The following is a 27,049-nucleotide window of genomic DNA, read 5'->3' as shown; positions in this document are numbered from 1 at the left end:
TATAGTTGGTTTAACTTGAAAAAAGCAAGTTACCTGGTTGCCTTAAAAATTAAGTTCATTGATATTAAACAATTGAGTCAATGCAATGAAGGAGATTGGTTTAATCAATAGAAACTCAAAATATTATGTTATCTGAACCACATTAATTAACTAAGTTGATTTGACAAAAGATAAAAAGTTGTGATTACAAATAATGAAAATATTTTTTTACAGTATTTTTTATAGAATAAAACCATAAGAGTTAATTATTCATAAGAGAATTCATTTCCATGAATTCTCTTTTCCATGGAAATGTTCAATAATGTTTGAACATTTCTTTTCCATGGAAATGTTCAATATCTCTTATGAATAATGAACTCTTATGAATCTGTATTGTAACTTTTAACATCCATGGAATGGCTTTATGCAGACCATTTCCATGGATGTTAAATTCTTCAACATCCATGGATTCTTTACAGTCGAAAATGTACTTTAGATTATTAAAATGTTATACACACACACCAAGAAAAATTATTTGGGGATCCTAAACTTCTATGGCATTGCTCCATTTTTTCATTACTCACCCTCATGTTGTTTCAAACCTGTATTACTTTCTTCTGTGGAACACAAAGAAGATATTTTGAACAATGTCTGTAATCAAATAGTTTTGGTGACATTGAGACATTTCTCTAAATATCTTTTTTTCTTTCTTTCTGAAAAAAAGTCATGCAGGTTATAAGAACAACATGAGTGAGGGTAAATGATGACAAAATATTTATTGTTTTTGGGTGAACTATTTGTTCTAGTCTCTCATATTTTACATTATTTCTTAAAGGTTAGTGGTTCCAATAAGGTCCAATGACAAATGTTGCCTCAGGCCATCAGGGAACTCTATTTTAAAACAGGAAACTGAAAACCAAAGGTGTTTTTGAGAGAAACATGAAAATCCGTTGGCAAATAATCAGCAGACATACTAAAGGAATTCTGCCTTTCAGCAGTAGTCAGTGGCTGAATGCCAAACAGTAGTTTTATTATGTAGCCCCCCCAAACCCCGCTCTGAAGATGGCCTAAACAGTGATGCTCTACTTGGGGTTGTTAGATATATTTCACAGGCCTCCAACAATGGAGATATTAAATGCCAGGAAGCTTTCCAAAGGTGTTCCCATCTGTGTCTTCTGCATTCTTGGATGGAAAAAACACAGACTTAAATTCAAGAAACAGTCACCATCAACAGAAAAAAAAAAACAGGTTGGATGATGAAAGCACAGGGAGTTGCTATCTAATGATCCAGCATGTCAGTGTGCAAGATCCAGGCGTAAAGGGGAGAAAAAGCTCACCACAGCTGAAAGCATTTTACTAGAGAAAGCCCATAGATTAGGCTACGCTCCCATCCAAAGCCAATGACCTAGATATAAAAAACAGATATTGGGCCTAGTTCCTCTACCCGCAGTACCACTGGCATGGAGAGGAGCTGGAGTGGGGGAGTGTGAGGAGAAAACGCAGGCTCGTGTTTCTCTAATTTCAGGAGCCTGGTCACTGGCTCTGACCTGGAGCTGTTGATCAGCCTGAGACGCCATTAAACCACTATGACTGGCAACAGTCAGTTAGCGCCTTCAGGAGGTTACCACCACACCACACCTCAGCATGCGAATTTAACGATCAAATGTTGACTAATCACTGTCTTGCACGTGTTCATGGGAAACAGACAGAAAATCACCACGCAGTCAATGACGGCAAAGTTGGCAGGGATCACAGTCACCTTTAAGCATGAGTCAATTGGAGACCGGTGGGGTCGCCACAAAGAAAGCCGCAGGCTTGCACAAATGATCCATGATTCAAATATACACAGTGGGAGGGTGAACGGGAGTGCATGTGCTTTCAGAGCTGCAGAGAGGCCTGTCGGTGAAGGCCAATTACAGGCCTCTATAGGTTGAAACAGGAGGTTTAAAGCATTAGAAAATGTATGTAATTTGTTTCCCTCATGTTTGTCATTTGCAGAACAGCGAAGCGACAACACAGCTGTAACAGAACATGTTTTTATCAAGGGCATTATGGAAGGTATGTTGTGCAGATCTGAAGACATCTTCATGAATCGCTTTCTGATCATATGGAAGTCATTTGCCTAAGAGTAAAAAAAAAAAAAAAAGCTTAAAATAAGAGAAATTTTCCAAATTAAACTTTTTTTGTGAAATATAAAAGGCACAATTGTGAGAGATGACGTTGCAAAGGTGGGATATACAGTTAAAAGTCGCAACTGAAAAAAAAATTGATTGTTTCAAGGAGTAAACTCATAACTGTGAGATAGAAAGATAAAAAGTAACGAGATATCAAGTTGCAAATTATGAAATATTAAGTAACAATTGTGAGAAATAATGTAATAATTATTAGACATAAAGTCGCAATTGTGAAATTTAGAGTCACAACTGAAAAAAATATTCACAACTGTGAGAGTTAAAATTGTGAGATATAACGTCACAATAGTGAGAAATAGTTGCAATTTTAAGATTTAGTTATGAATTATGAAATATAAACTCACAATTGTGACATATTAAGTTTCTCAGAGATAGGGCTTCTATATGATCATTGCTGTCAATTCTTATTTAATTTAAATGTTTTAAATATCCCTTTTATCTTATATTTGCATGCTGAGATGCTCAACTTTCAAAAATTTCAAATCAACTTGAATCTCATCATATTGTTTCCACGACAAATCAACTTAGAATCTGAGTTGAAGATAAGCAGACCAGTCTTATCTAGGATATAGCTTTAAGAAAGACTGTACTGTCAAATGTGATCAGATGTGAAAGTTCAAGTTCAAATACATTTGACTGCTAAAAAATGAGTTCGTTTTCATGAAGTACATGAGCAAACTGAGGATTATGTCATTTGATTGTCTAGGTGGAGACAGAAGGGAAATAAACTGTATGATTTATTTGTGTATGATTGTCCATACCTCCAGAAGAAAGCCAATCTGAAGCATAAAACAGCACTCCTCATTTATTTCACTTGTATAACTATCACCTTCAAAACAAGATATAATTTGCTTTGTGGTGTCCGCCAAGAGAAGACACATAATTTTATTGTTTCTGAGGTGACAGGTCAACAGAAACGGCGTGACGGTCAGCTGAACTGCAAACCATTGAACCCAAGACTATTGCTTTCAGTCACCAAATGACCCACAGGAAATGGCTGGAGCCTTTTGTGAAAGTAAACAGAGGGCCTACATCCTGTCTCTGTCCATCTCTAAACTGGACGTGACGGCTCAGCGTGAGAGTAATGTACTGTCTGTGGCTCCGGTTTTGATCGCTATACCACAAGTCTCTGTGAAATGCAGGCGATTCACACCTGTTACTGAGGCAAATGGGAACAGGGAGGTGCTGCATGGCTTGCGATCTGTTCCCGCAGCTGGTGGCAGTAACATTGTTTGAGTCCCTTCATTTTCCTTCCTTGTAAATAAATGCCTCAAATGTTTCAACATTTAAAGGCAAAACACATAATTATTCCTACCCCTGAACGTTATTAAAACAATTTCCGTTGTAGAAATATATCCGTATATATCCGAAATATATCCGTTGCAACGGAAATATATTCCGTTGTATAAATATATGTAAAGGAATAGTTCACCCAAAAATAAAAATTCTGTCATCATTTACTCACCCTCATGTTGTTCCAAACCTGTATGAATTTCGTGCTTCTGCTGAACACAAAAGAAGATATTTTGAAGAATGGCATAGCCAAAGAGTTGATGAGCCCCATTGATTTCCATAGTATTTTTCCCCATGGAAGTCAATGGAGCTCATCAACTGTTTGGATACCCGTATTCTTCATTATATCTTCTTTTGTGTTCAGCAGAAGAAAAAAATTCAAATGATGACAGATTTTTTATTTTTGGCTGAACTATCCCTTCAAGCTCAGTTGGTAGCTTACCAGCTGATCTCATGACAGATTGTCCCAATTTTTTTTTTCATGGTGACTTTAAGAGATACACACAATTCTAGTTTTAAGGAGTACCAAGATATATTATACAGACACTGGACAAGGACAATTTCTAGTGTGCATCAGACACCACACCCTGCAAAAACTAATTTCTGGGAAAAGGCCATTTTTACATTTTACAATTTTTACAGAAGTACATTAATTCTTTTGTCAAAATATATGTATTATTTGAGCTTGTATTATTATTTTTTACAGTCGTTTTAGGGTTTTAAGCAGTCATGGCAACAAAGTTGTAAAAGTGGTTATTATTTTACACAAAAAAAGGTTGTAATCTATGTTTTCACACTAAAATCATGTTAACAAACACATATTGTTAAAGGTGTTCTAAGCGATGTCACACGTTTTTTTAGGCCGAAACATTTTTTGTCACATCCAGCAAACATCTGCTCACTATCCGCTAGCTGCCTGTCCCCTGAACACACTGTAAAAAAACGCGGTCTCTGTAGACAGCCCAGGCTCCACAAACGGCAAGAAAAACTAACTGGCCCAGCCTGGACCACGAAACATAACAAACAGTGTTCCAGCCAATAACCGACAAGAAGGATTTGGGGGTGGGGCTTGGGGGGTTAGTGCACATGCACATGAAGGGGGGTGTGGGGAGTGGAGGAGAAAGAAGCATGAAGAGGGAAGTTAGCTAAAGGAGAGATGTCCTAACAACGACTAACGTTAAAATGTTATATTCTTGAGAATTTTTATATGGCCGACACACGACCAAAGAGACGATGTTCCAATGAACAAATAAGAAAGAAGAGGGAAAAGGAGAAGGAACGCGTGAAAAGTCCCGAATTTACATCGGAAAAGCGTTCAAAAGGTGGCGAGAACTCCGCCAGCAGAAGGGCTTCCAATCCGACTTCAGGTGGCTCTGTTTTTGCTGGACAAGTGGGTGAATCCAGTTTATTTTTTCGAAATGGTTCATGACTGTTTCAGGAAGCACGGAAGGGAGGGGGAGGGGACAGGATGAGGAGGAGGGAGGTTCGAGCTAGCCTCCGTTTTGTTTGACAATCCTTAGAACGTCAACAAGAAGTGATGTCACACCAACATCACTTAGAGCACCTTTAACTTCTTTTGGCTATAGTATTGAAACTGAGTATTTTAACATTTTACAGAAAGTTTGCTTTAAAAAAATAAAAATGTAGTCCAATTTTCAAAAGGATACAACAGGCATCTTTGGTGGGCTCTAATATTTCACATCTCCTATTTGTCCACCCATAATCCCGAAAGCTCTCTTTTGTAAAGGCAGCTGTGGGGAAGTCTAACAGTCAGTGACCACCCAGAGATCCACAAGACCTGCGCCAATTATCTTTTGTGCTGTTCAATACAGATCTCCACCCTCAAAAAGTTCATCCATGAGACATTTATTCAGCCCACTCCTTACCAGACTTGACTCAAGTAGCTATTTTTGTTGTCTGATAGGCTGCCCACCAAAAAGTCTGATCCTTCATAAAGGTGACTCTATATCCAAACTATTCTGAGAGACTGAATTCTCAGTGAATGATGTCATATCCTCTCACAAGTAATGAAACGGTACAGGAAGACTCTGTGGGAGAATATCAGGCTGTTTTGATTGTTTGGCTGGAAACAGTTTTGTTTATTAGGTCACCATAATACCGGAATGCAATGTGAAAGAAAGAGTTTCTTACCAGTACATCATCTTTTTAGACTTCTTTTGGCACCAGATCTTGAATGCAAACACTTCAAACACAATCAGATGCCACAGATTATAAATTCATTCTCACTTTAGTTTCTCGCTCCCAACCTCACACTATGAGCAGTTGAAAGTGAAAGTTTATTTTGTTTCTTTCACATTAGTTTCAGATCATGTTAGCCACCGCCATTTTGGAAACAACGTCAAATGGCGCTTCTTCATTGAAATCTTCCCAATTATAAAAAAATAAATAATTTGATGCATTGTAAAGCAAGGTTGTTGTCATGAGAAATCGAGTCCCCCCCAGGAATTGGGTCTCCTTTAGGACCCAGGCGGTAATGCCTGATCAAAAATTATGGTTATTTCTTGACCAATTAATACCTATTTAACTATACTGTATGATGTTTATTACAATAAGTGCACTAACAACATGCTTGGAATATAAAATGACTGCCTATATTGCATAATAAAACAAATACAACCATGCCTAATGTATTTTTTATAAGGATAAGGATTGTTGCAACATATTATGTTCTGTAAAAGTAATTTAAAATAATTGTAATGTGGTATACTTCATAATAATACTATAATATTTTGTTATTATAAAAATATTAATAATACTATAATTTATTTATATACTAATTATTAATAATAATAAAATAATATTTTTTATAACTACTTTACTTGAGTTGCCTATTATTTTGTCTGGAAACTTTTTACTTTAAATTCACTACATCTGAAAGACAAATATCGTACTTTTTACTCCACTACATTTCTGTCGAGGTCCTTGAGTAGAAAGTAGTAACGTCAGTCAGGGGATGAATTTGGTTGCAGGGGTTGCATTTTGGTTGGAAATGAAAGCCGGGATGACGTCAGAACCCAACGTCAGATTGACGTCAGAACCCGACGTTGGTTTGACGTCATACAGAACCCAACATCAGATTTATGTCAGAACCCGATGTCGGATTGACGTCAACACGCAACGTTGGAAAGACGTTGGATTTTGGTTGGAAATGAAAGTCGGGTTGATGTCATAACCCGACTGATGTTGGTTTCTGACGTCAACCCAATTTTCATTTTCAACCACAATAAAACGTCTGTCCAATGTTGGAGATTTACGTCAATCTGACGTTGGATTCTGACATTAACCTGATTTGATCAACGTTGGGTTTGGTCTTCTAAATGTGAAATTTGTCATTGTTTTGGAGCACACTAGCTTATAGATAACAGTAAGGCTAACATATTCATACTAAAAGCCAAAAAACTTTAAATAGGGCACTATTTGAGGGAACAGCCATTTGGGTGTCAGAATTCAATCCCACACTGGAACTGTGTTCTAGAAATAAATTTGATAGTGATATGAGGGTAGGTAGGCAGGCATAGATTCAGAGGCATAAGGTACTGTAAGTATACAACAATGCAACAATAATAAAAGAATGCATTGACATTTACTTTTTACTTTAGATACTTAAGTACTTTTAAAAACGAGTACTTCTGTGCTTTTACTTAAGTAAAAATTGGTCTTTACAACTTTTACTTGTAACGGAGTAATATTTGACCAGTAGTATCTGTACTTTCACTCAAGTAAGGAAGTTGTGTACTTTGTCCACCTCTGTGTGTAATAGAGTGCAGCAGAGCAGCATCAAGAACATCAAATAGTCTATTCATTTTTTTTTTTTTAATGTAGCCTAAATATGCTAAATAAATAATGTTGCCTTGGCAAGGGAATGAAATAAATAAGTTGAAGTAGCTTACTAAAATTACTAAAACTAAAACTGAAATAAGAATAAATTCAAGCTTAATAGAAATATTTATTTTTAAAAACTTAAAAAAATGACAAAAGTGCATAACATAAACTACAATTAAAGTGTAAACTGAAAGTAGAAAAATATATCTATTTTAAAATCTTAATATTAAATACGATAATATATAGATAATGACCCTGCCACGAACACTAACCTAAAGTGAATGAATATTTACATTCTGAACACAGATTGAGGGCCGATCACCTCAGTCACCAAACATGGGAATGATTGCTGATTGGATTTAATTCCGAAGACATTCAAAGTGAGGCTATCAACAGCTGTGCACTTTCTTCAACAAAAGAATGAAAAGGTTGAGATGATAAATGCATTCAAGAGACATTGACCTTCCATGTATCAATAACTCACATCAAAGCACTTCATCATGCTCCTTTTGTGATGTTACAGACCCAGACATTGTCTTCCGAGGGCTTGAGTCCAAAAAGCTGTGGACACAGCCTGACTAATAAAACAGAACAACTCAAAAGTGAGCACGCACGGGACTGCAGGAAAATAAATTGCACCACAACTTGCAATTAGTGCCGTTAAAAAACAAAGCATTAATTCACTCCCTGTGAAGCTGTCAAGATATTTCACACATAAAGAGGTTTGTACAGCTTATCAGGCTAAAGCATATTCTTACACAACAAATCAATGTTCTAGAGACACAAAGCATGTCTCCGGTGTTTAAGTCAACATATAACACATCTTTGTAAATTAAAATGCTATTTACATTTTTGAATCAGCCCCAAACATTCCTTCCTCTTGATTTTATCATGCAAAAACACAATGGTGCTTATGTAGAGAGGGAAAGGGAGAGAAAGTGAGGTTTCAGACTCAAACCGATGACCTTACACAACTTTCCTCATGTCTGACATCAAATCGAAGCCTCTCCCTTTTGCATAAGATCACTCATTTTTGTATGGCACAAGCCTGTAATTCTTATTGAACCATAAATACGATTCATTGCTTATAAAGCCTGCCACACACATACTTGGCTGTAAAGACTGCCACACACATTTTACTTAGCTGGTATTCTGGACTGAGATCGTAACAATAGATACAACTGAGGAAAAACATTACAGCTGCGGTCTGGAAGCATTAAGCCAGCAGTTAGTGTTATGCTGGCAAAGTGTCATGCAAGACAATGCAGAGGCTCCCATCAGTCCTGTGTGCGGTTGTGTTTACTTGGGCAACGTATACATTCAGCAATTAGCTGTACTGCCAGAAGAATTACGTTTTGAATGCCGTATTTTTAACTATACCACAACATCATCGTTTTCCAAAAGGAGACTCTTCAGGCATCAAATGATATGCCAGTGTTTTCCAAATAAATCCCTGTCTTTTGCATGGGTCAGGTGTGTTTTAGACCAGACTGCCTATATTAATCAAAATAATAATTTGATTGGAAGATTTGGGCTTGCCAGCACTTTGCTGAAACAACAATATTCATGGCAAGTGGGTGGATGGATTAGGAAACTCAAATGACTTTAGACCTCTTGCCTCTTTTTTCTCTAAGACAGACTTTACTAACTATGAACCTCAGTACTGAAATATCAGGGCGGAGATTCCACAATAAACCAAAGGAAAAATCTTTAATCTAGCTTACACCTAACAAAACCATTTCAAAACCGTTTTTTAAAATGTATTTTCAAAATTAAAAAAGTGTTTTTTATTGGGTTTTTTAGGGCTGCATGTGCAACGATTAATTGCGATTAATCGCATCCAAAATAAAAGTTTGTGTTTACATAATATATATGTGTAAACCGTGTAAAATTATTTTGTATATATTAATACACACATGCATGTATATATTTGAGAAATATTTGTGTGTATTTATATATATATATATATAAAATACTTATACACAGTACACTATATATTATGTAAACACAAACTTTTATTTTGGATGCGATTAATCGCGATTAATTGTTCCACGGCTCTAGTTTTTTGTTTGTTTTTTTACAAATATCACAAATTATTAACACATAAATAGCAATATGTTTCTGAGGAGTCACACTACATCATGTTTTCTATCCTGAACAAACTTTGAAAAATGATCTAATATTTTAAGGGATTTTAAGAGATATTTTCCTGCATGTTGGTTGCACTGGTCATTTTCCCCAGATGCTGCAGAACAGGCGTTTGTCTTGCTAAGAAAGATAAAGACGACGATAAAATGATAAAGTAGAGAGAAAAACGAGGCGGGCGCGGTCTAGCCACCCGATCATCTCCTAAATTATCTGCCTCAACTATTTTCCATTTCAGAGGCATTTTATAATCTCCAGATTTCTTTTAATAATCATGGATGCTGTGAGTCCTCCTTATTGCCTTTTTCAGTGCTGGCCTTTCCTCGAAACTGCCACCAGACTTCCCATTTATAGGCACGGAGACTAGTGATTTTAGGAAGGAAAGAGAGAAAGAATGGACATCGGGACAGAGTGAGGAGGGAGGTCGGACTGTGTCGTGGGAACCGTGAGCCGAGTCTGGATTGCTAAACTTTACCCTCGAGAGAATTCACAACTGCTTTCAATTTAAGATGGGGGTCACTCAAATTACAGTCCCCCCTTCCGCCAAAACCCAATCCATGGCCCGCACCCATCCCCCCCCCCCCCCAGGCCCAGCCCTCTCCACGCTCTAGAGAGCCAAAGCCATGACATCATCATCACCAGTGGCTTTCTCTGAGGCTGCCTCGCACCCCAGTGCACTCTTTCTTCTTCTCCTATCTCATTTATCATAAGCCAATCTTTCCAGATTGTGACGTGTCTTTTCACTCTCTTTCTCTCGTGTCATTCTCTCTATCTCGTCTCTGTTTTCAGTCAGATGTGGTTTGTGTTGATCTTCTGCTGTTTTTCATTGTAGTCTGTTGTCAGGCAGTAAAGACGTGGTGACAGGCCTGAGAGGTGCAGAGGGCTGCAGTGGTGAACTGATGCAGGGGTGAAAGGGCTTGTGAGTTTTATCAATTTAAACAACACCTATAAGCAACAAACTCATCATAGGTGAGAAAACCATAAAGTGTTTTTACACCTCAACTAAAAAAAAGATCTATTAAGTTGGCTATAAGGTACACATGGCTATTCTTACAAATTAAAATATAAAAATGTGGCTGTTTACATTTTTATAACATATTTTATAGGTATATTCATATAACGTGGCACCAAAAGTAATCAAGCTACACTTCAGACTTCTTGTGTTCTTTTTTCAATCTCATGATTGATCTTTATGTTTACTTTCCTTAAATTTTACTTTTAATTCATTGATTGATAATTCAAACATTTTACGAATTTATATGTAATTGCCACCTCATAAAATAGTTCTGTTTTCCAGTGAGACCAGAATTATGGGTTTATGTCATGTCTGGAAACAGAGAAAAGAAGGTCTGAATATTATGGTGGCAGACACAGGACTTACTTGCTCAAACAACATGTATTTTGGATGTATCTCTTGCTTTCTTCTTGCTGCCATTATAGAATAATAGATCAGCTCAGATGGTGATCACAGTCGACCATTACAAACAATCAAATCAGATTCATCCATGCAGATGAGCAGTGCCAAAGCACAACGGATGTAAAAAATTAAATTAAAAATAAAACTCTGCTGGTTGCATGTAACCACAGATGGCGATAGAGAGGCCAAAGTTTCATGGTGCACCTTTAAGAAAAGAAATTACATGCAAATGGTGGAGACCGGAAACGCACGCTCATGCGAATTTCACTGCATTCCAAAGTTCATGTTTTGTGCGCTTTGAACTGCGAATTCGTATCCCTTGTGACCAATAGAAGAATCAAACATCACGGTGTAAAAAACGTGAAGCTGCTGTGCTGGATTGAAACATTACAGTAAACCATTGAGCTTGACATCATATCACAATCATGTCCAAACTAATTTTGCATGCTCAAAGTCTACGGTTTTGGTTCATGTCTATAGTTGACAAAATGAAGATACATTTATAAATGAGTCTTTCTCTTTCAAGAAATTGGAGCAAAAATATTGATGACTCATCCTGCGCTTGTGGGTGTACCCAATTTTTTGTCCAATCAAAAGCTCTCTAGAATGAGAACGTTCCTCTTTCTAGCAATAGCAAATATAAAAAGTAAAATAGCAGTAAATATTTATATTTAACAGTTATTTGCAGACAAAAGTAAATTGGCTTTGCAGTCTGTTTGGAAATGTCTGTCTTCAAAACTCTCAATAAACTTGAGTCAAGAAGATTGTGCGTTTGGGTCCATTAGGAGGCTTGGCGCTCTCACATTCATGGAATGCCGAGCATCCACGCAGTTAGTCGGGCAGCTGCCGTGATGGGTGAGGAGGGAGGAGAAAGGAGGGGTGTCATACTAAATAAGCGCAATTACACTTACGCGGGATGGAAACCAGATGACCACGGGCACTGACAACATGCAGGGGTTACATAGGCCAAGGCTCAGATACACACTTAAACACAAAAGGCCCTTACAACATCCTGGAGCCCTGCAGTAGACGAATGGGGAGGCTTGCAGGCACTCTGTAAACACAGTGCGTTTCCCACACTGCACTTTCGTGATCTAAGTGTGAGCCATGACCCCCTCATTCCTCCCACTTTCTCAGGTTTTCTAAAACACCTCCAATCAAGACCTTTTCACTTTTTCACTGTGATTTGTATTGAACCCAGTCAAGTTGTTTTGTTCCTAGTAAACTTGTAGTAAACTTGTAGTGCTCGACACAAAGGCTTTGTAGTAAGTTTGCCATGTTAGGGAGACTTTTTGTCATGTTCTCCTACCTTCCTTTTTTTCCTGTTCTGTGTGAGCGGAGGGGGTGATTTTACATTACTGGGAAATGAGCTAATCGCTCGGTCTTTATGACCTAATTTCAGAGCTCTCAGCTTGCTGAGACAAAGACAGAAACTACATTCCAAATGCTGCTCTGTGCGTGAGAATTTCTCTTACGAAAAATTCAGGAAGATCATAAATCAGGTTCACCGTGCCCGTACCTCATACAGCAATAACTCTGACGTTTTTGCCATGTACAAACATGAAGAGTAGGCTACTAAAGAGTATAAGACTTATTGTGATACTAGATTCTAAGGGGATTATTGTATGTCACTGAAGTGCTCATGTCTGTGACTCCCTAGTTTTCATTCAGAGTAAAAGATTAACTTGAGTATCTAAAATACACTTTCATTATTGGAGTGAGATACATGTGATATTAATTAAAACAAGACCAAAATAATGCAGTAGTTTGCGCTTCTTTGTGTTCCTAGACTTTATCAAATCCACCATCGCCCCCTAGTGGTTAGTCAAATGTGAATTTGAATGACCACTAGGGGGCTAGATGTTTTTTTGTGTGTGCGTGTTCTCTTTTGCTCCAGCAATATGTTTTTAAGAGCAAATTTAAATTTTGAAAGTCCATTTCGAATTCTGGTACATATTTTAAATTCTTACATTTATTGAACATTTACATGGCTCTATAGCTGAGAATGTTGTCATTAGAGTAACTTGCTGTTTATATAGGCCTACACCGGTTTAAGAACACCTTTTATTAAAAAAAATTAAATACTATCAATAATAAAAAAGGCTTTTTAGCTGTAAACAATTAAACAAATCAGGAAAAAGATTCAATGGAAAAGGTAATGTACATAAAAACACACAGGTGACAAAAACAACACACGTGACAATCTGGCCCTGACATTTATGAAAAATACCTCTGTCATGACCTTCAAGGTATAATCTACCTTCATTATCTAGTTAACTCTTGCCCTAATGGTTTAATTGTTTCTGTGTGTTTACACAGAAGCTGTTACAGAATGGCAGTGGAATTTAGCTTGGAGGGTGGGACAATAAACTTGAAACAAAACATAAAATTAATACATGTATCTTTATTGTTGAAGATTTGAAAATAACAATGTAAAAAAAAAAAAAGTATAGGCTGGTATTAATTAAAGAGTTACAGGTCAGTTAAAAGGCATTCAGTTGTAAGCAAGCATCATCATAAGTCTGAAGTTGCTACACATATATTTTGACTTCCATAGAATCATTCTCACTAATGAAATCTAGAGACAAAATGTGTAATAAGTGTTATAAGCCAATAAAAAATAAAAATAAAATCATCAATTAATTATTCTTATGTATAAATGTATACTGACCTAAACATGTAAGAGAAGTCAAAACAGTTTATGGGAAACCACTCCATTATTAATCATATTCTTTGTCATTATGGTTGTGATAAATATATCCCTGAAAGCTGATTACCTTCATGTGTATAATAACCATAAAAAGCGACAGAAGACAAAGAAGGTAACAGAAGTATTTCAACCAACTCACCGAAGTATAGTACAATATCTCCCAGTTTTACAATTAAACAAAAAAGTGTAGAATATCCCATTTAAAAAAACATGAAACATACACGTTATTCTAAACTGGTTCCTCATATGTGTGAGAAATTTGCACTTGTTTGCATAAAGCCTGTGTGTATTGATATGTATTATGTTCTTGTGTTGATAATTTGGAACATCTTAAAAAATGTACTCAAATTGGAACTTTAGCTCTTAGTGGTTTTAATTGATCTGAATGTTGGAGTGTCATGAGATGGGAGTTTGTACCAGACACTGAAAGGCATCCGGCTTTAGTTCGAAACCACTTTGGGAATCTTCTCATAAGACACCTGCTCCTCTTCGGGCAGTAACTCCTCCTTATCATCCAATATGATGAACCTATTTCGGGAGTGTCTGCGCACTGCAATCAGGATCAAACCTACCAGAAGTAGGGCAGACATGATGGCCAGGGTGGCCACTAGGAAGAAGGCTGGAAGAGACACAAGATATGTAAAATTTTGGGCACTAAGTGTAAACAGCAATAGATGCTATTTACATTAAGTGTAAATAGCAACAAAAAGTAAATTCTTTGCACAAAGTGTAAATAGTTTTTAGAGAGTGGCAGATACTATTTGCACCTCGGTGTATATGATTATATTTATTAAAATCATAAATGGATGCTGCCTTATCGGGGACCTCCTTTACACCTACCTCTAACCCTATCGGTTAAACATTTACTCCCACTATTAAATACACGTTAGGCACCTTATTTTCACTTTTCGAATATTTTCTTAATTTTTTGTTTATAATAAATGCTACTCTGAGCTGATTTGTGATGGGAAAAGGAAGAATGAGTTTGGTAAAAGGCGGATTCGAACTCGGGTCAGTCACGTCAAAAGCAAACGCCACCCGCCTTACTCTTAACACCACTGATCCTGTTATGGGTGGGATTTATCTGGCTCAAACAGACAATAGTGAGCGGAGTTTGTGTAAATAGCCTCTGCCAACAAGGTACCTGGTGTTACTAAACACTTTGTAAATTTTGCAGGTAAAATATGCAATATGAATAAAAATTGGCAAAAACCAAGAAATAATATAAAGTGAGTCTGTCCGGTACATGCATTACACATTATACTTACAATAAATATATGAACATTTTAGGGTTGGTATGATTTTTTTTTTTTTTTACAAATGCTGTCATTTGATCAAAAACAGTAAAAATAGTAATATTGTGAAATATTGTTATAATTTTAAATAACCGTTTTCAATTTGAATATATTTTTGCCTCTGATGGCAAACCTGAATTGTCAGCTTCTGTCTTCAGTGTCACATGATCCTTCAGAAATCATTCTAATATGATTCGCTGCTCAAGAAACATTTCTTATCATGCATTCCTTATGCTGCTTCGTATTTTTATTTGTATTTATTTGAATTAATTCATATATATAATTCAATTGAACTAATTATGATAATTAATTAAAATAATTTTAAGTACTTTCAGGTGTTCAACAATGCCTCACCTGGAGTCCAGCGGCCACGTTTGTGATGTCCATGTTCATCCATCCTCCCTATATAAAAGAAGCACAACAACATAAGCCACCAGCAAAGCAAAGGCAAATACATACAACAGGAAGCAGAATTTCTGTACTCTTACCCTCTTTCCCATGGCAAGCTGACATGCACTCTTCCTCACTACCATAACGGTTTAGGTTTCCCTGGCAGCCTCCATAGATGAAGGTCTTACAAGACTGAGAGCTGGCCTCAAAGTAATACATACGGAAGCTTGCACGGCATGGGCCGGAATCGGATGGCACAGCACAGGCTTCTGTATTGAGTTACAGGAAGAATGATAAGTTAATGTTTTTTTTCTGGTTAATTTAATGCTTTTAAACACAAAAAAGTTGTAAACAGTGACAAAAGGGTGGATATATGCAATGTGTACACATACATACATACATACATACATATTTTTTATTTTTTAAGAAAAGCACCAAATACAAAAACAAAGAAAAGAAAAACTTTCCACAGAGGAAAATTCTTTGCTAATGTATTAATCGTAAATATTACTACATTTAATTTATAACGGGAGATTTGGCCAAATGACTGAAGAGTGGCCAGGGCAGCAGTAACAGACAACAACAAATTGGTAACAAAGTAGTAAAATATTACCTTATTACAAAGGAACTTTTAACTCAAAATGATTTTTTAACTATGGCTGTAATACAAGAGTTATATCGAAAGAAAGAGGTTTAATGGCAACTGCAAATAAAAGAGGGTTTAAGGGACATCCTTGACTCGTAGAGCGAAATAATAAAAAAATAATCAGATTGAATGTTGTTTGTCCTTACTGAGGCCATTGGGGAACTTAATCCATGAAATAAACTTTATAAAATAAATCATTCCAATCCACTCTATCAAACGCTTTCTCTGCATTCAATGAAATCAAAGCTTCCTCAGTATTAGCATGAGAGGGATTGTAAATTGTATTAAAAAGCTAACTGAGATTAGAAAATGAGGGACGATTCCAAATAAATCCTGTTTGGTCTAATGAAATAATAGACGGAAGAGCGTGTCTTAAAGCCAGCAGTTTTGATAAAAGTTTGAAATCTACATTTAGCAAACTAATCGGACGGAAAGAAGTACAGTCCAATGGGTACTTGTCTTTTTTTTTTTTCAAAAGAAGTGAAATAGAGGCCTGATTGAGAGTCTAAGGGAAAGGCCTTTTTTGAGAGATTCATTAAATATATCCAATAACAGGGGGAAACATTTCTGCCAAAACACTTTATAGAACTAAACCGGGTACCCATTTGGTCCTGGAATTTTCCCAGACTGTAAGGAAGAAACAGCTGCATAAAGATCTTCAATACTAATTGGCTCAACTAATTCTCCAAAGACGACTGTTCAAGCTATTGAAAAAGTAATCAAAGCTGGAAGAGTTAGAAGTCAGTTCAGATGAGTACAAGGACATATATAACTCTCTGAATACAGAATTAATCTTTAAAGGATTGGTAGTAATACCTGAGTCAGTTTGGATCTGAGGGATTTGATTGGAAGAAGCTGCCTTGCGTAACTGGTGTGCAAGCAGTCTACAACCTTTATCGCCATGTTCAAAATAGGTAGACCTTGTTCTAGGCAGAAGTTCAGTGGTGCGCTGAGTCATAAGAACATCAAACTCTGATTGTAAAGACAGGCACTCTTTATGTATTTGGGGACGGGGATGTGGCATAGAAATTATCAAGCTGAGATATTCGCTTTGCCAATGTAGAAAACTTTTCAATCTCAGTTTTCACTCGTATATGAAATGATTTCCACCCAAATATCGGCTTTAAGACTTTCCCCACAAAACAGCAGCAGAGACATCTAGAGTTTTGTTCACACTAATAAAAAAAAATCAATTTGCTGAGAAATATGTTGTTGTTTTACACCGCCATGGGGTGCGTGACTTAATAAAGCTTTTCAAAATGAATGTTCAAACAAACTGGAGCATGGTCAGCAAGGACAACAGCTTCATATCTGCAGTCAGCCACATTTGGAAGAAGTCTGTTGTTCGCCAAAAAAATAATCAACACGTGATGATAAACGTGGTAGAAAAAAAACAATATTGCCGGCTAGAGGGATTGGGATTGAGAAATCACCAAGCATCAGAGACAGAGAATTCTTTCCTAAATAATTGGATTACTTTAGAGGATTTTGACAAAGGAGAAAAGTTAGAGGAGAAGCGATCCAGCTGTGGGTTAAGCCAGCAATTAAAGTCGCCTCAAAGAATTAGGTAAAGGGAGGATAAATCTGAATGTGTTTGAAAAGAAATGTTTGAAAAAAGATTTGTCATCCCAGTTAGGGGCATAAACATTAGCTACAACAATATTTACATTATAAATTTGCCCAGTTACGATGACAAATCTACCAGAGGAATCAGAGAGCACCTTCGAGTGTACAAATGGAATAGCTTTATGTAGGAGAATAGCAGGAAATGAAAATTGGAACATTTGCCCCATGGTGGGTCTCCTGTAAATAGGCTATGGGAGCATCTAAACGAGACAGATTATGTAGTACTTTGCTTCATTTTATAGGATTATTAAGACCTTTACAATTAAAACTAACAAATTTATAATCACCCCAATTGGACAATGGTTACGATCTAGGATGAGACATGAGTCATATCATAAAACAAAATGTTAATCAGCTAAGGAGTAAGATATGCCAACCTAGGTGACAACATGGAACAGCATTTTAAAATAAAAAACATCTGACTGCAAAACAAAAACAAAACTTACATCTGATACAACCCCATGTACGTGCCCCACGACATACCGCCCCCCCCCCCACGGGCTGAAGCACCTCCCCAAATGAGATGTGCAAAATAGTTGCTCTAAGAGCTCACAGAACCAGCGTACAAGGAATTACAACTTATCCTAAAAACAAGAACTTTGTGCTTATGCACTAAAATCTAGTTAGAAAAAAAAAGGCTGCCAAAGTCATCAAACATTTAAGAGAAAAAATTAAATTAAATGACAAAAAGAAAGAAAGAGATTACGTCATAATTCATTATTTCGGAGAAATTAGAAAAAATGTCAGGTCGGATAGCTCGCAGTCAAACAGCCTATTCAACACCTTTCTTGATGTTTATTTCTGATAAAGTCTAAAGCCAAATTGGGATCATCAAACCTGTGCTCATCGCCTCGGGATAAGGTAATCTGTAAAGTTGCCGAGAAACAAAATTTGACATTCGGACAAAAGTTATTTTTTCACTGGTGCAAAAGCAGCCCGTTTCTTCGCCACTGACAGAGCGAAGTCAGGGAAAATGGAAAGCTTCTTTCCATTGTAAAGAAGTCGCAGAATTTGGTTTCGGACTTGAAAGCTGCAGACCTTGATAATGAGTGGACGAGGAGGTTTTCCTGCGCCAGGCTTTTCTCGAAGTGATCAGTGGGCTCGATCAAGCACCAGCTGGTTGTCGAGTCCCAATAACTCCTGAAGAAGTTACGCTGTGAATTCGGTGGATCGCGAGCCCTCGGATCCCTCAGGTAAGCCCACCAGACGAATATTGTTCCACCTTGATCGCCCCTCCGTCTTCGCACTTTTTGGAAAGACTTTCCACCTGAGCAGTCAGCTTGTTAAAGGGATACTTCACCGATTAGCATTAAGCTTTATATCAATAGAAACCCAGTAGTATTTTCGAAATGACCGTGCTTCCCTTCCTCATGTCCCCCTGAGACGAGAGATTTCTGTATTGTGTGTCTGGAAAAAAAACTCCGATAACGCAAAAATCGTCATTTTGCGTCATCGGAGGCTTTTGTCCAGAGGCGAGAGAATACAGACAGTAGTAGGAGCTAGTTCTGCATGTTTTCAACCCGCCCATAGGGGGATCTCACGATAAAACAGCGTCTTTTCAGTTTCGAGTCAACTAGTAGCCTAGTTGTATAATTTCTTCTGATACTGCCCTCTGTAACCGGTAGGCGTGGCTTGGGAGTGGCCTCGAAGAGCAGCGAAGCAAGTGCATTCTGGGAGTTGTTGTCTTTCATCCACATGAGCCAAAAACACATTTTCTGGCTTTTCTCAGTCTAGAAGGTACCAACTTCTAAAATAATTTCACATTTCTACTACATAAATGACCCAGTTTAAATACACATTCATCTTTCCAGCGGTGAAATATCCCTTTAACATTTGCTTGTAGCTCGTCCAATTGGTTGCTTTGGTTATTAGCAGCCCGTTCAAGGCTAATAACCATCTCTCAAACGGCTCCAGAACTGCAGGTATCTCTCTTTTTACAGAGTCAGAATCAATTGAGTTTAAGTTGCTTATAATGTTTAAACGCATTTCCTCCATCTTTTCCCTTATGCTAGACAACAAATCTTCGTTTACGTCCAATACCCACTCAGGAGATACTCAATGCTTCAATGCGCGGCATTTCGCTAAGTCCAATTTATCTGCTTTGCCAGGCATCATGAGTATTGCAAGGAATTTGTCTAACCACAGCTCAAATAAAGCCTGGATCAATACAAGGAGCACTAATAATAAATCACTTATTCCCATATCCGAGGAGCCACCGCAAAACACGTCTCACATGCTCACTCCTCCGCAGCCAATGTGTTATAAACATTCATTATTGCATCACTAGTGATACGTTTGAAATGGAGAAATTCAGGACAGCTGATTTATAATCTGATAGAACCTTTTGCCATTTTACCTTCAAAGCTGGGGATGCTGTTAGGGATAGGAGTAGAGGGAACGACAGCTGCCTTCTGGTTGCTGGCAATGAGCCTCACTGGGATGCAAACACATAGTTATAATTTTATAGTGATTTATAGGGATGAAGGCTGATCAGGAAATTAAAAGTCGCACACAATAGTACCTGTGCAGGTCGTCATGCATGTTTCCTCAGTTTCATAATTGTTCTGGTTGCCACCGCAGCCTCCATAGGTGAAAGGTTGACAGGTGCCATTGTTGTAGTGATAGCGTCTAATGGAGGCTCTGCAGCGTCCGGTCTGTGCGTCAGCCAGACACTTGTCTGATACGGCAAGACAGATGGTAAGAAGCCGCTAGAACCAATGGTGTACTACTGTACTCTACTCAAAGATGTGGACAAAACCACTACAAACTCATTTACTTTACATAGTAAACAAAAATGATAAAATACCTTGGAAGTCCTCTAGTGTCATCTCTGGAAGAGCCTTGGGTTCAACATCTGAGGAGGACGACACAGAATACTTAAGTACAAAGTTTTATTTGTTACATGTATACCTGGTAAAATGGAAACTAAACTAAAAACAAATGTCTATGGTTTCCATTTTCAAGTGAATACGGTATCAGTATTAATTATTAGTACTCAAGACTAATTGGTGTGCTAATTAACAACACTTTGTAGTAAATGCATGTGTGTAAATAGCTGACGGGAACCAAAACAAAGAAATGTTTACAGTAATAAAATGTGGGATAGCAAAAATGTTGTTTTGTTTTGTGAATGATTACTGGGTCCTGGACATCCCAGACCCTCTTTTAATTCATTACAAAAGGACAAATTAATGCATTTTAATATTTATTATTAGTTGAGCACAGTTGTTGAGAAACAATTTAAGCTACCTGTTTACTATTACAAAATGTTTATTACAAAATCAGTGTTTCAAAACTGCCATGTCATAATCGCATATATCTCTGAGAACTGTCTGGTGTCATTGGGGCATCTGGATTTTGATGTAGATATGAAGATGGATTTGATTACCATTGTTGTTCTCAGGTATGGACATTCTGCTGCGTTGAGCGACAGAATGGGAGTCTGTAAGCACAGAACCTGAAGAGAGGAGAAAGACAATTTAAATTACTGTGCTATATTTCTGAACAAGAGACATACACTACCGTTCAAAGGTTTGGTGCCAGTAAGATTTTGTATTGTTTTTGAAAAACGTCTCTTATAATCACCAAGACAGTAACAACAGTAATATTGTAAAATATATTATTACAATTTAAAATAACAGTTTTTGGTTTCAACATATTTTAAAACGTAATTTATTCCTGTGATGAAAATCTGAAATTTCAGCATTACTTCATTCTTCAGTGTCACATGATCCTTGAGAAATAATTTGAATATGTTAATTAGCTGCTCAAGAAACATTTCTTATTATCATCTATGTTGAAAATAGTTGTGCTGCTTGATATTTTTGTGGAAACCATGATCATTTTTTTCAGGATGTAAAGAAGAACAGCATTTCTTTGCAGCATTTTCTCAGCATAAATCGTTTGTAAGATTATAAATGTCTTTACTGTCACTTCCGATCAATTTAATGCCTTCTTGCTGATTAAGAGAATAATTTTCTTTATAAAAAATTACTGACAACAAATGTTTGAACGGTAGAGTAATTCGGTAACGAAGTACCAAACTAAACTCAACTTTTCCATGGGGAAAATTCATAGTAAGGAATGTTCTATAAAAATATATTAGTTGCACAATCTGCATCACACCCACACACAAACACAGGGCCACACACATACAAACACGCACAACATCGTTGCATAACACAAAACAGCCCAGAATGTTGTAAATAAAATTCTTTGTATGATTTCCTGATGACAATAATAGGATCTTAGCATCTCTATTGAAAGCAGATGGCATCTTTTTCCTTCTAAACATCATCTCAACTCAACAAAATGTGGTAATTCCACGGATCACAAAGGGTCACTCGGATAAAGCAGGCACAAAGCACAATGAGCCCATAAAGAACATTAAAAAGCCTTTCCTTTCCTCTTTCCTACCCCCAGTCTTAGTGAATATGTGAAGATAGATCACTCATTCAAATGCAATTCCTGTAAAAGAGGGAAGAGGTAAAAGAAAAAAAACATGGTGACAACTAACGTGTTTGTCATGTCCTTGTTGAGAACAGGTCATTCAACCGGTTATTCAACAACCCAGAGTAAGATGAAACCCGTGTCCATTTGTTAAGAGATTCAGCATAAACCCACTCAAACTCACTGAAGTTGTTCTGTGCCTCACCAAAATGTGAAAACAAACTGACCTAAATGACTTTGAGCCTGTAAAATTAGGGTAACTTAATAATACAGGCCCCATGACAAGTTACCTGACTGAACTCTACTACAAATTACTACTAAATGCAAGTCAACTCAACAACATTGAAATATAGCAGGACATAAACCAACTCAGCACATAGCCAACCACAAACTACAATGTGGGTACTTGATTTGTGCCCACTCTCACTGGAGAAAGGCTGTAATAAAAGTTGTATGGTTTTCCAAAGCCTATATTTTGGTCTCCTTGTCGAAACCTCTGTTTTCGTCACCACAGCCATGCCAAATCATAGACTGATATGCTCTAAAACTGTTCCAACTGACTTTTACATTGATTGTAATGGGATACATTCCAAAACTGGGCCTCACATACCAGTGTCTCAAGATTTAAACTCCAAAAACTCAATAAAACTGAATGTTTTTCTTTCAACACACTAAATTTCTCTGCATTTCCTCTGGGGGCCCAATGCAAACCAAATGCAAACATTACCTTGATGCGAATGGTAGCTGTCCTCAAATCCAGGATGTGGTTTTTGATTTGCATTGATTTAGCCGCATCTTTTTGGGATACTACACCCTAACTAGACTGCTGACACACATTAGTGATCCAAAATGTTCCAGTCCTTTTATAATGGCTCCAGTGGTTAAAGTAGACATTAAACAACTACATGGATCCTTTAAATCATAATGTACTGCCATCAACTGTGAGCTTCAATTTTATAAAATTTAATACAATTACTCAACATAAAACCACACTTTAAAGATTCCATCATAAAGCCTCTGTTTTGTCACTGAACTTCACTAGACTAAATACACATTACACACAGTACAGTCATCTCTGCTTTAATGCCTAAACAATGACGAATACCATGCGAAGGGCGTGACGCAAAAGCTCATCTCTAAAGCAGGAAGTCCAAAACAGGAGATAGCAAGTAAATTAATTAATGGTTTGGCACTTCACAGATTGATTTTTACACTGCCATTCAAATGCTTTTTTGTTGTAAAAGAAACTAATACTTTTATTCAGGGAAAGTGCATTAAATTGACCACCAACAACAACAACAACAACAACAACAACAACAAAAACTTTTTCCACAAAAATATGAAGCACCACAACTGTTTTCACCATATAATAAGAATAAATGTTTCCTATTAATATTAGCATATTAGAATGATTTCTAAAGGATCATGTGACACTGAAGACTGGAGTAATGGCTAGTCAAATCAAATAGAAATCAGTAATTTACATTGTAATCATATTTCACAATATCACTTTTTTCCACAAACATTAAATAAACCGTAACAGTAGTGTATGTGAAGCTATGAAAACAGATTATAACAGAGGGGAGAGAGTTGCACAAGGTCAGTATCTCAAAGTACATCCATCACAATTAGGTTTGGGATTATAAATTATAAAGAGACATTAGGGGAAATAAACCTTTTACAAAATAAAGGTTTGCATAACACTGAAAATGTAACACTTTCAAAAAAAATTTTTTGCTGATATTTACCTGTCACCCCACTACAGGATGCCTCACAGTCCTCCTGGGTATTAAAGTTATTATCATTGCCATCACAGCCGCCATAGACAAACTGCTTGCAGGTCTGATTGGTGACATCATAATAGAATCGGGGGAAAGCAGCGCGGCATTTTCCCACTGCACTTGGGAGAAGACAGTGATCTAAAAAGACAGAAGAAAAGGAATGGTCTCAAAGTAGTGAACATGTAGCCTACAGACTGTCCTAACTAGAAAATGTACTTCTCAGATTTCAACTGGCATAATAATGTGGCATAATGCATTTGGCCATTATATTATTGCAGACCTCTGACCACACTTTGTCACTTGTTGCAACATATAGCTATACTGTGATACCAAAGTGAATAGCCTATGTCATTCAGGTAGTCAGATGTCTGTGTGTCTTTACCCTCCCTTACGCTATTAAAGACTTTTGTTGACAGTGCTGGGTTGTAAAACCTGAAGTACGGGTTAGTCAGCTGCAGGCCACTGGACAACAATGCTGCAACACTACTTGGAAAAAGGGAAGGGTTTCTAAAAAGCATTTTCTAAACAGCATTTTCTTTGTTTTTCTTGGGGTCAGGTTTATTTCAAACTTTAGCATAATTATGAACATGATCATAGATCAATATTAACAATTTCTCCATGAATAGACATTATAATATTACTTATCCTCATGTATTATCCATGAAATGCTAAAACTTCCCTTTTATTGTACATTACATAAGGTAGCATAAAGCCTAGCCAAACAAGTTACTACATGAACTAATGATATAATAACAACACACTAAATTGGCATAAGAAGTTGGCATATTGCTAAGTCTTTAAAAAGCAGTAAAGAAATTTAGTTTTAAAATATTATTAATATTTGAAAAACGTTTCGGTATAGTGTAACCAACATGGAGAAAGCCATTGTATTGTCGTCATGTGACAAAATAACAAAACAAAAACAAAAAACTGTGTAAAGGTTAAACATCTGACATATTTTGACCTTTTTATGAAAAGGCACATTTTGTCCAGGTCAAGTAAAAAAATATCTTTGAGAAAAGTTTTGAAAATAGGTTTTGCTACATTGACGTGAATTCATTTCTCTCTTTTTTGAATATATACATATATTACAAAACATTATGACACCAATTGAACCAGTATTCTTAAACTTTCCCTAATTTACATGCAATTACAATTAACATGTTCATTTTTACATAGTTTACGCTAAAAAAAACATAGTAGTCACATATTAATTTATAGTAGGTTAATAATAGCTCAAATAAGTAGGCCTATATTAATTATGCCATTTTATCGTTAATTTTGTTTTTTAAGACAATTCTATTTTTCCTGGTATATTACCTGTGTTTACAGAGCGAACATCAGCCTCGTTTGGGGTTTTTTGGTCCTGGATCTTGCGGTACACCTTGAACTGTGTGCTCTGGGTCAAAACACAAACGTCTTTGCCGTCTTTCAAACAGTTGACCAGGCGACATTCTGCCCTGCCGTCCGCAGGAGTCCCGATCAGAGCGATCTGGCAGTCTTCTCTCTCACAGCAAGCATTCTGGCACTGCTCTTTGTCCGAGATCTCCGGCAGGTAAGCCAGGTAAGCCGCGCCGTTATCAAATGAGCTCAAATCTAGACCCTGCTCGACGTCCGTGTCTGGGTCCCACTCACACGCGTTTAGAACCGCCAGACAACAGAGAAAACCAACGATGGAGGCTGTGAAACGCACCTGAGCCATTCTTCACTTCCTGTCTACCTGTCCTAGCTGTTCTCGTTTATGACTGCGACTCGAATAAAGTTAGAAAAGCTCTATTATCACCGTACCTATTAAACCAAACTCGATTCTTTAACTGTGTCGCTTGTGTGTACGTACGCAGCAGGTGTCCGTCTTCTCTTCAGGGAAATAATGCAACCAACCAACAACAACTTCCTCTTAAGTGACGTCACACTGTTTGTCTTTCAAAAGATCCTCATAAAGCGCCACAGAAGTCACAGAACCGCTGAGCTAAACTCAAATCATTTCCTCAAATTAATGTATTATTGATGATGGATTGGAATATATTCTTCATAACGATGTCAGTTAACATTGTGTGTGAGTGTGTGTCTGTCTGTCTGTCTGTCTGTCTGTCTGTCTGTCTGGTTATCTTTTGCCTGGTTTTGCTTACTTTGTGGAAACCAAGTCTCCTCAAGAAAAGCAAAAACTGGAAAATCAACTGTATTGTGACTAGGCTATATTTTTGTTAGATGTTTAAGATATGTTTGTAGACTAGTCTGCACAATTATATGAGTGAAACCATGATTTTAGGCCTCTGTGATTCATTCACACTGTAGCTTATGTCTCAGTTCAGCTGAACTTGCCAAGAGCTTGCACCTGCATGATGATAATAAGTTGCTAAATGTTTCTTTTTTAAAATAGACCAACTGGTGGCACAACACTATTAAAAAGAAGCCAAAGAAGATAAGGAATTGATTAAACTGGACGAAGGAGGATGGGTTAATACAATTAAAACCAATGATTGACCATTGGTTGAGCAAATGTATAAGAATGAGAAGTTTTGAATGAGAGGGTTAGATGTTCTGCAAAAAAAAAATGCATTTTAGAGTTGCTTCTTAAAAAAATTGAGCTTCCAAGCATGCATTAATAGCCATAATCTCAAATGATTCATTGAATTTAATAAAAAAAATGTATGGTAAGTGGTTGCACACAATTGATTTAAGCTACATTTAAACAAATGCATTAAGTTGAACAAAAGTTTAATAAGTTCAATGTAATACATTTGTTTAAATGTACACTGTAAAAAATAAATGTTGGTTTAACTTAAAAAAAGTAAGTTAACCGGTTGCCTTACAATTTTGAGTTAATTGAAATAAAAAATTTGAGCTAATACAGAGAAGGAGATTGGTTTAATCAACAGAATTTCAAAATATTATGTTATCTGAACCACATTAATTATCTAAGTTGATTTGACAAAAGAAAAAAAGTTGTGATAACAAATCATGAAAATATTTTTTTACAGTGTAGCTAAAATCAATTGTGTGCAACCACTTACCATAAAAAAATGGATGGATGGATGGATGGATGGATGGATGGATGGATGGATGGATGGATGGATGGATGGATGGATGGATGGATGGATAGATAGATGACTGTCAAACTATAGGCGATGTATGTAGCCTACTTGTTAAAATGATGAGAAATTAAAATAAATGGCAATTTTCTCAAACAAATGCAAATGTTTTCTCTTTTATTTATGCAAATAGCCTATTTTTCAGGAAAATTATACATTCTGAAGCCATTATTTCAATAAAATAGCGTGAA

General features: G+C 36.8%; 1 protein-coding gene across 1 annotated transcript; it reads right to left on the bottom strand.

The window, feature by feature from the left end:
- Positions 1-13,253: 13,253 nt before the first annotated feature.
- Positions 13,254-25,869, bottom strand: spint2 (serine peptidase inhibitor, Kunitz type, 2). The gene is made up of 9 exons (XM_081370406.1): positions 25,087-25,869; positions 23,734-23,904; positions 20,925-20,993; positions 20,343-20,390; positions 20,058-20,213; positions 19,893-19,970; positions 15,363-15,533; positions 15,229-15,276; positions 13,254-14,198 (listed from the first exon to the last, which is right to left on the bottom strand). Exons 1-9 carry the CDS (start codon positions 25,466-25,468, stop codon positions 14,020-14,022), a joined length of 1,302 nt encoding a protein of 433 aa, XP_081226532.1. The 5' UTR covers positions 25,469-25,869; the 3' UTR covers positions 13,254-14,019.
- Between the last annotated feature and the right edge of the window lie 1,180 nt (positions 25,870-27,049).

Source organism: Scardinius erythrophthalmus, assembly GCF_964197995.2.
Source record: "Scardinius erythrophthalmus genome assembly, chromosome: 7".
Taxonomy (NCBI): domain Eukaryota; kingdom Metazoa; phylum Chordata; class Actinopteri; order Cypriniformes; family Leuciscidae; genus Scardinius; species Scardinius erythrophthalmus.
Note: the sequence above shows the minus strand (reverse complement) of the source record. Positions and strands in the feature narration are given on the sequence as shown.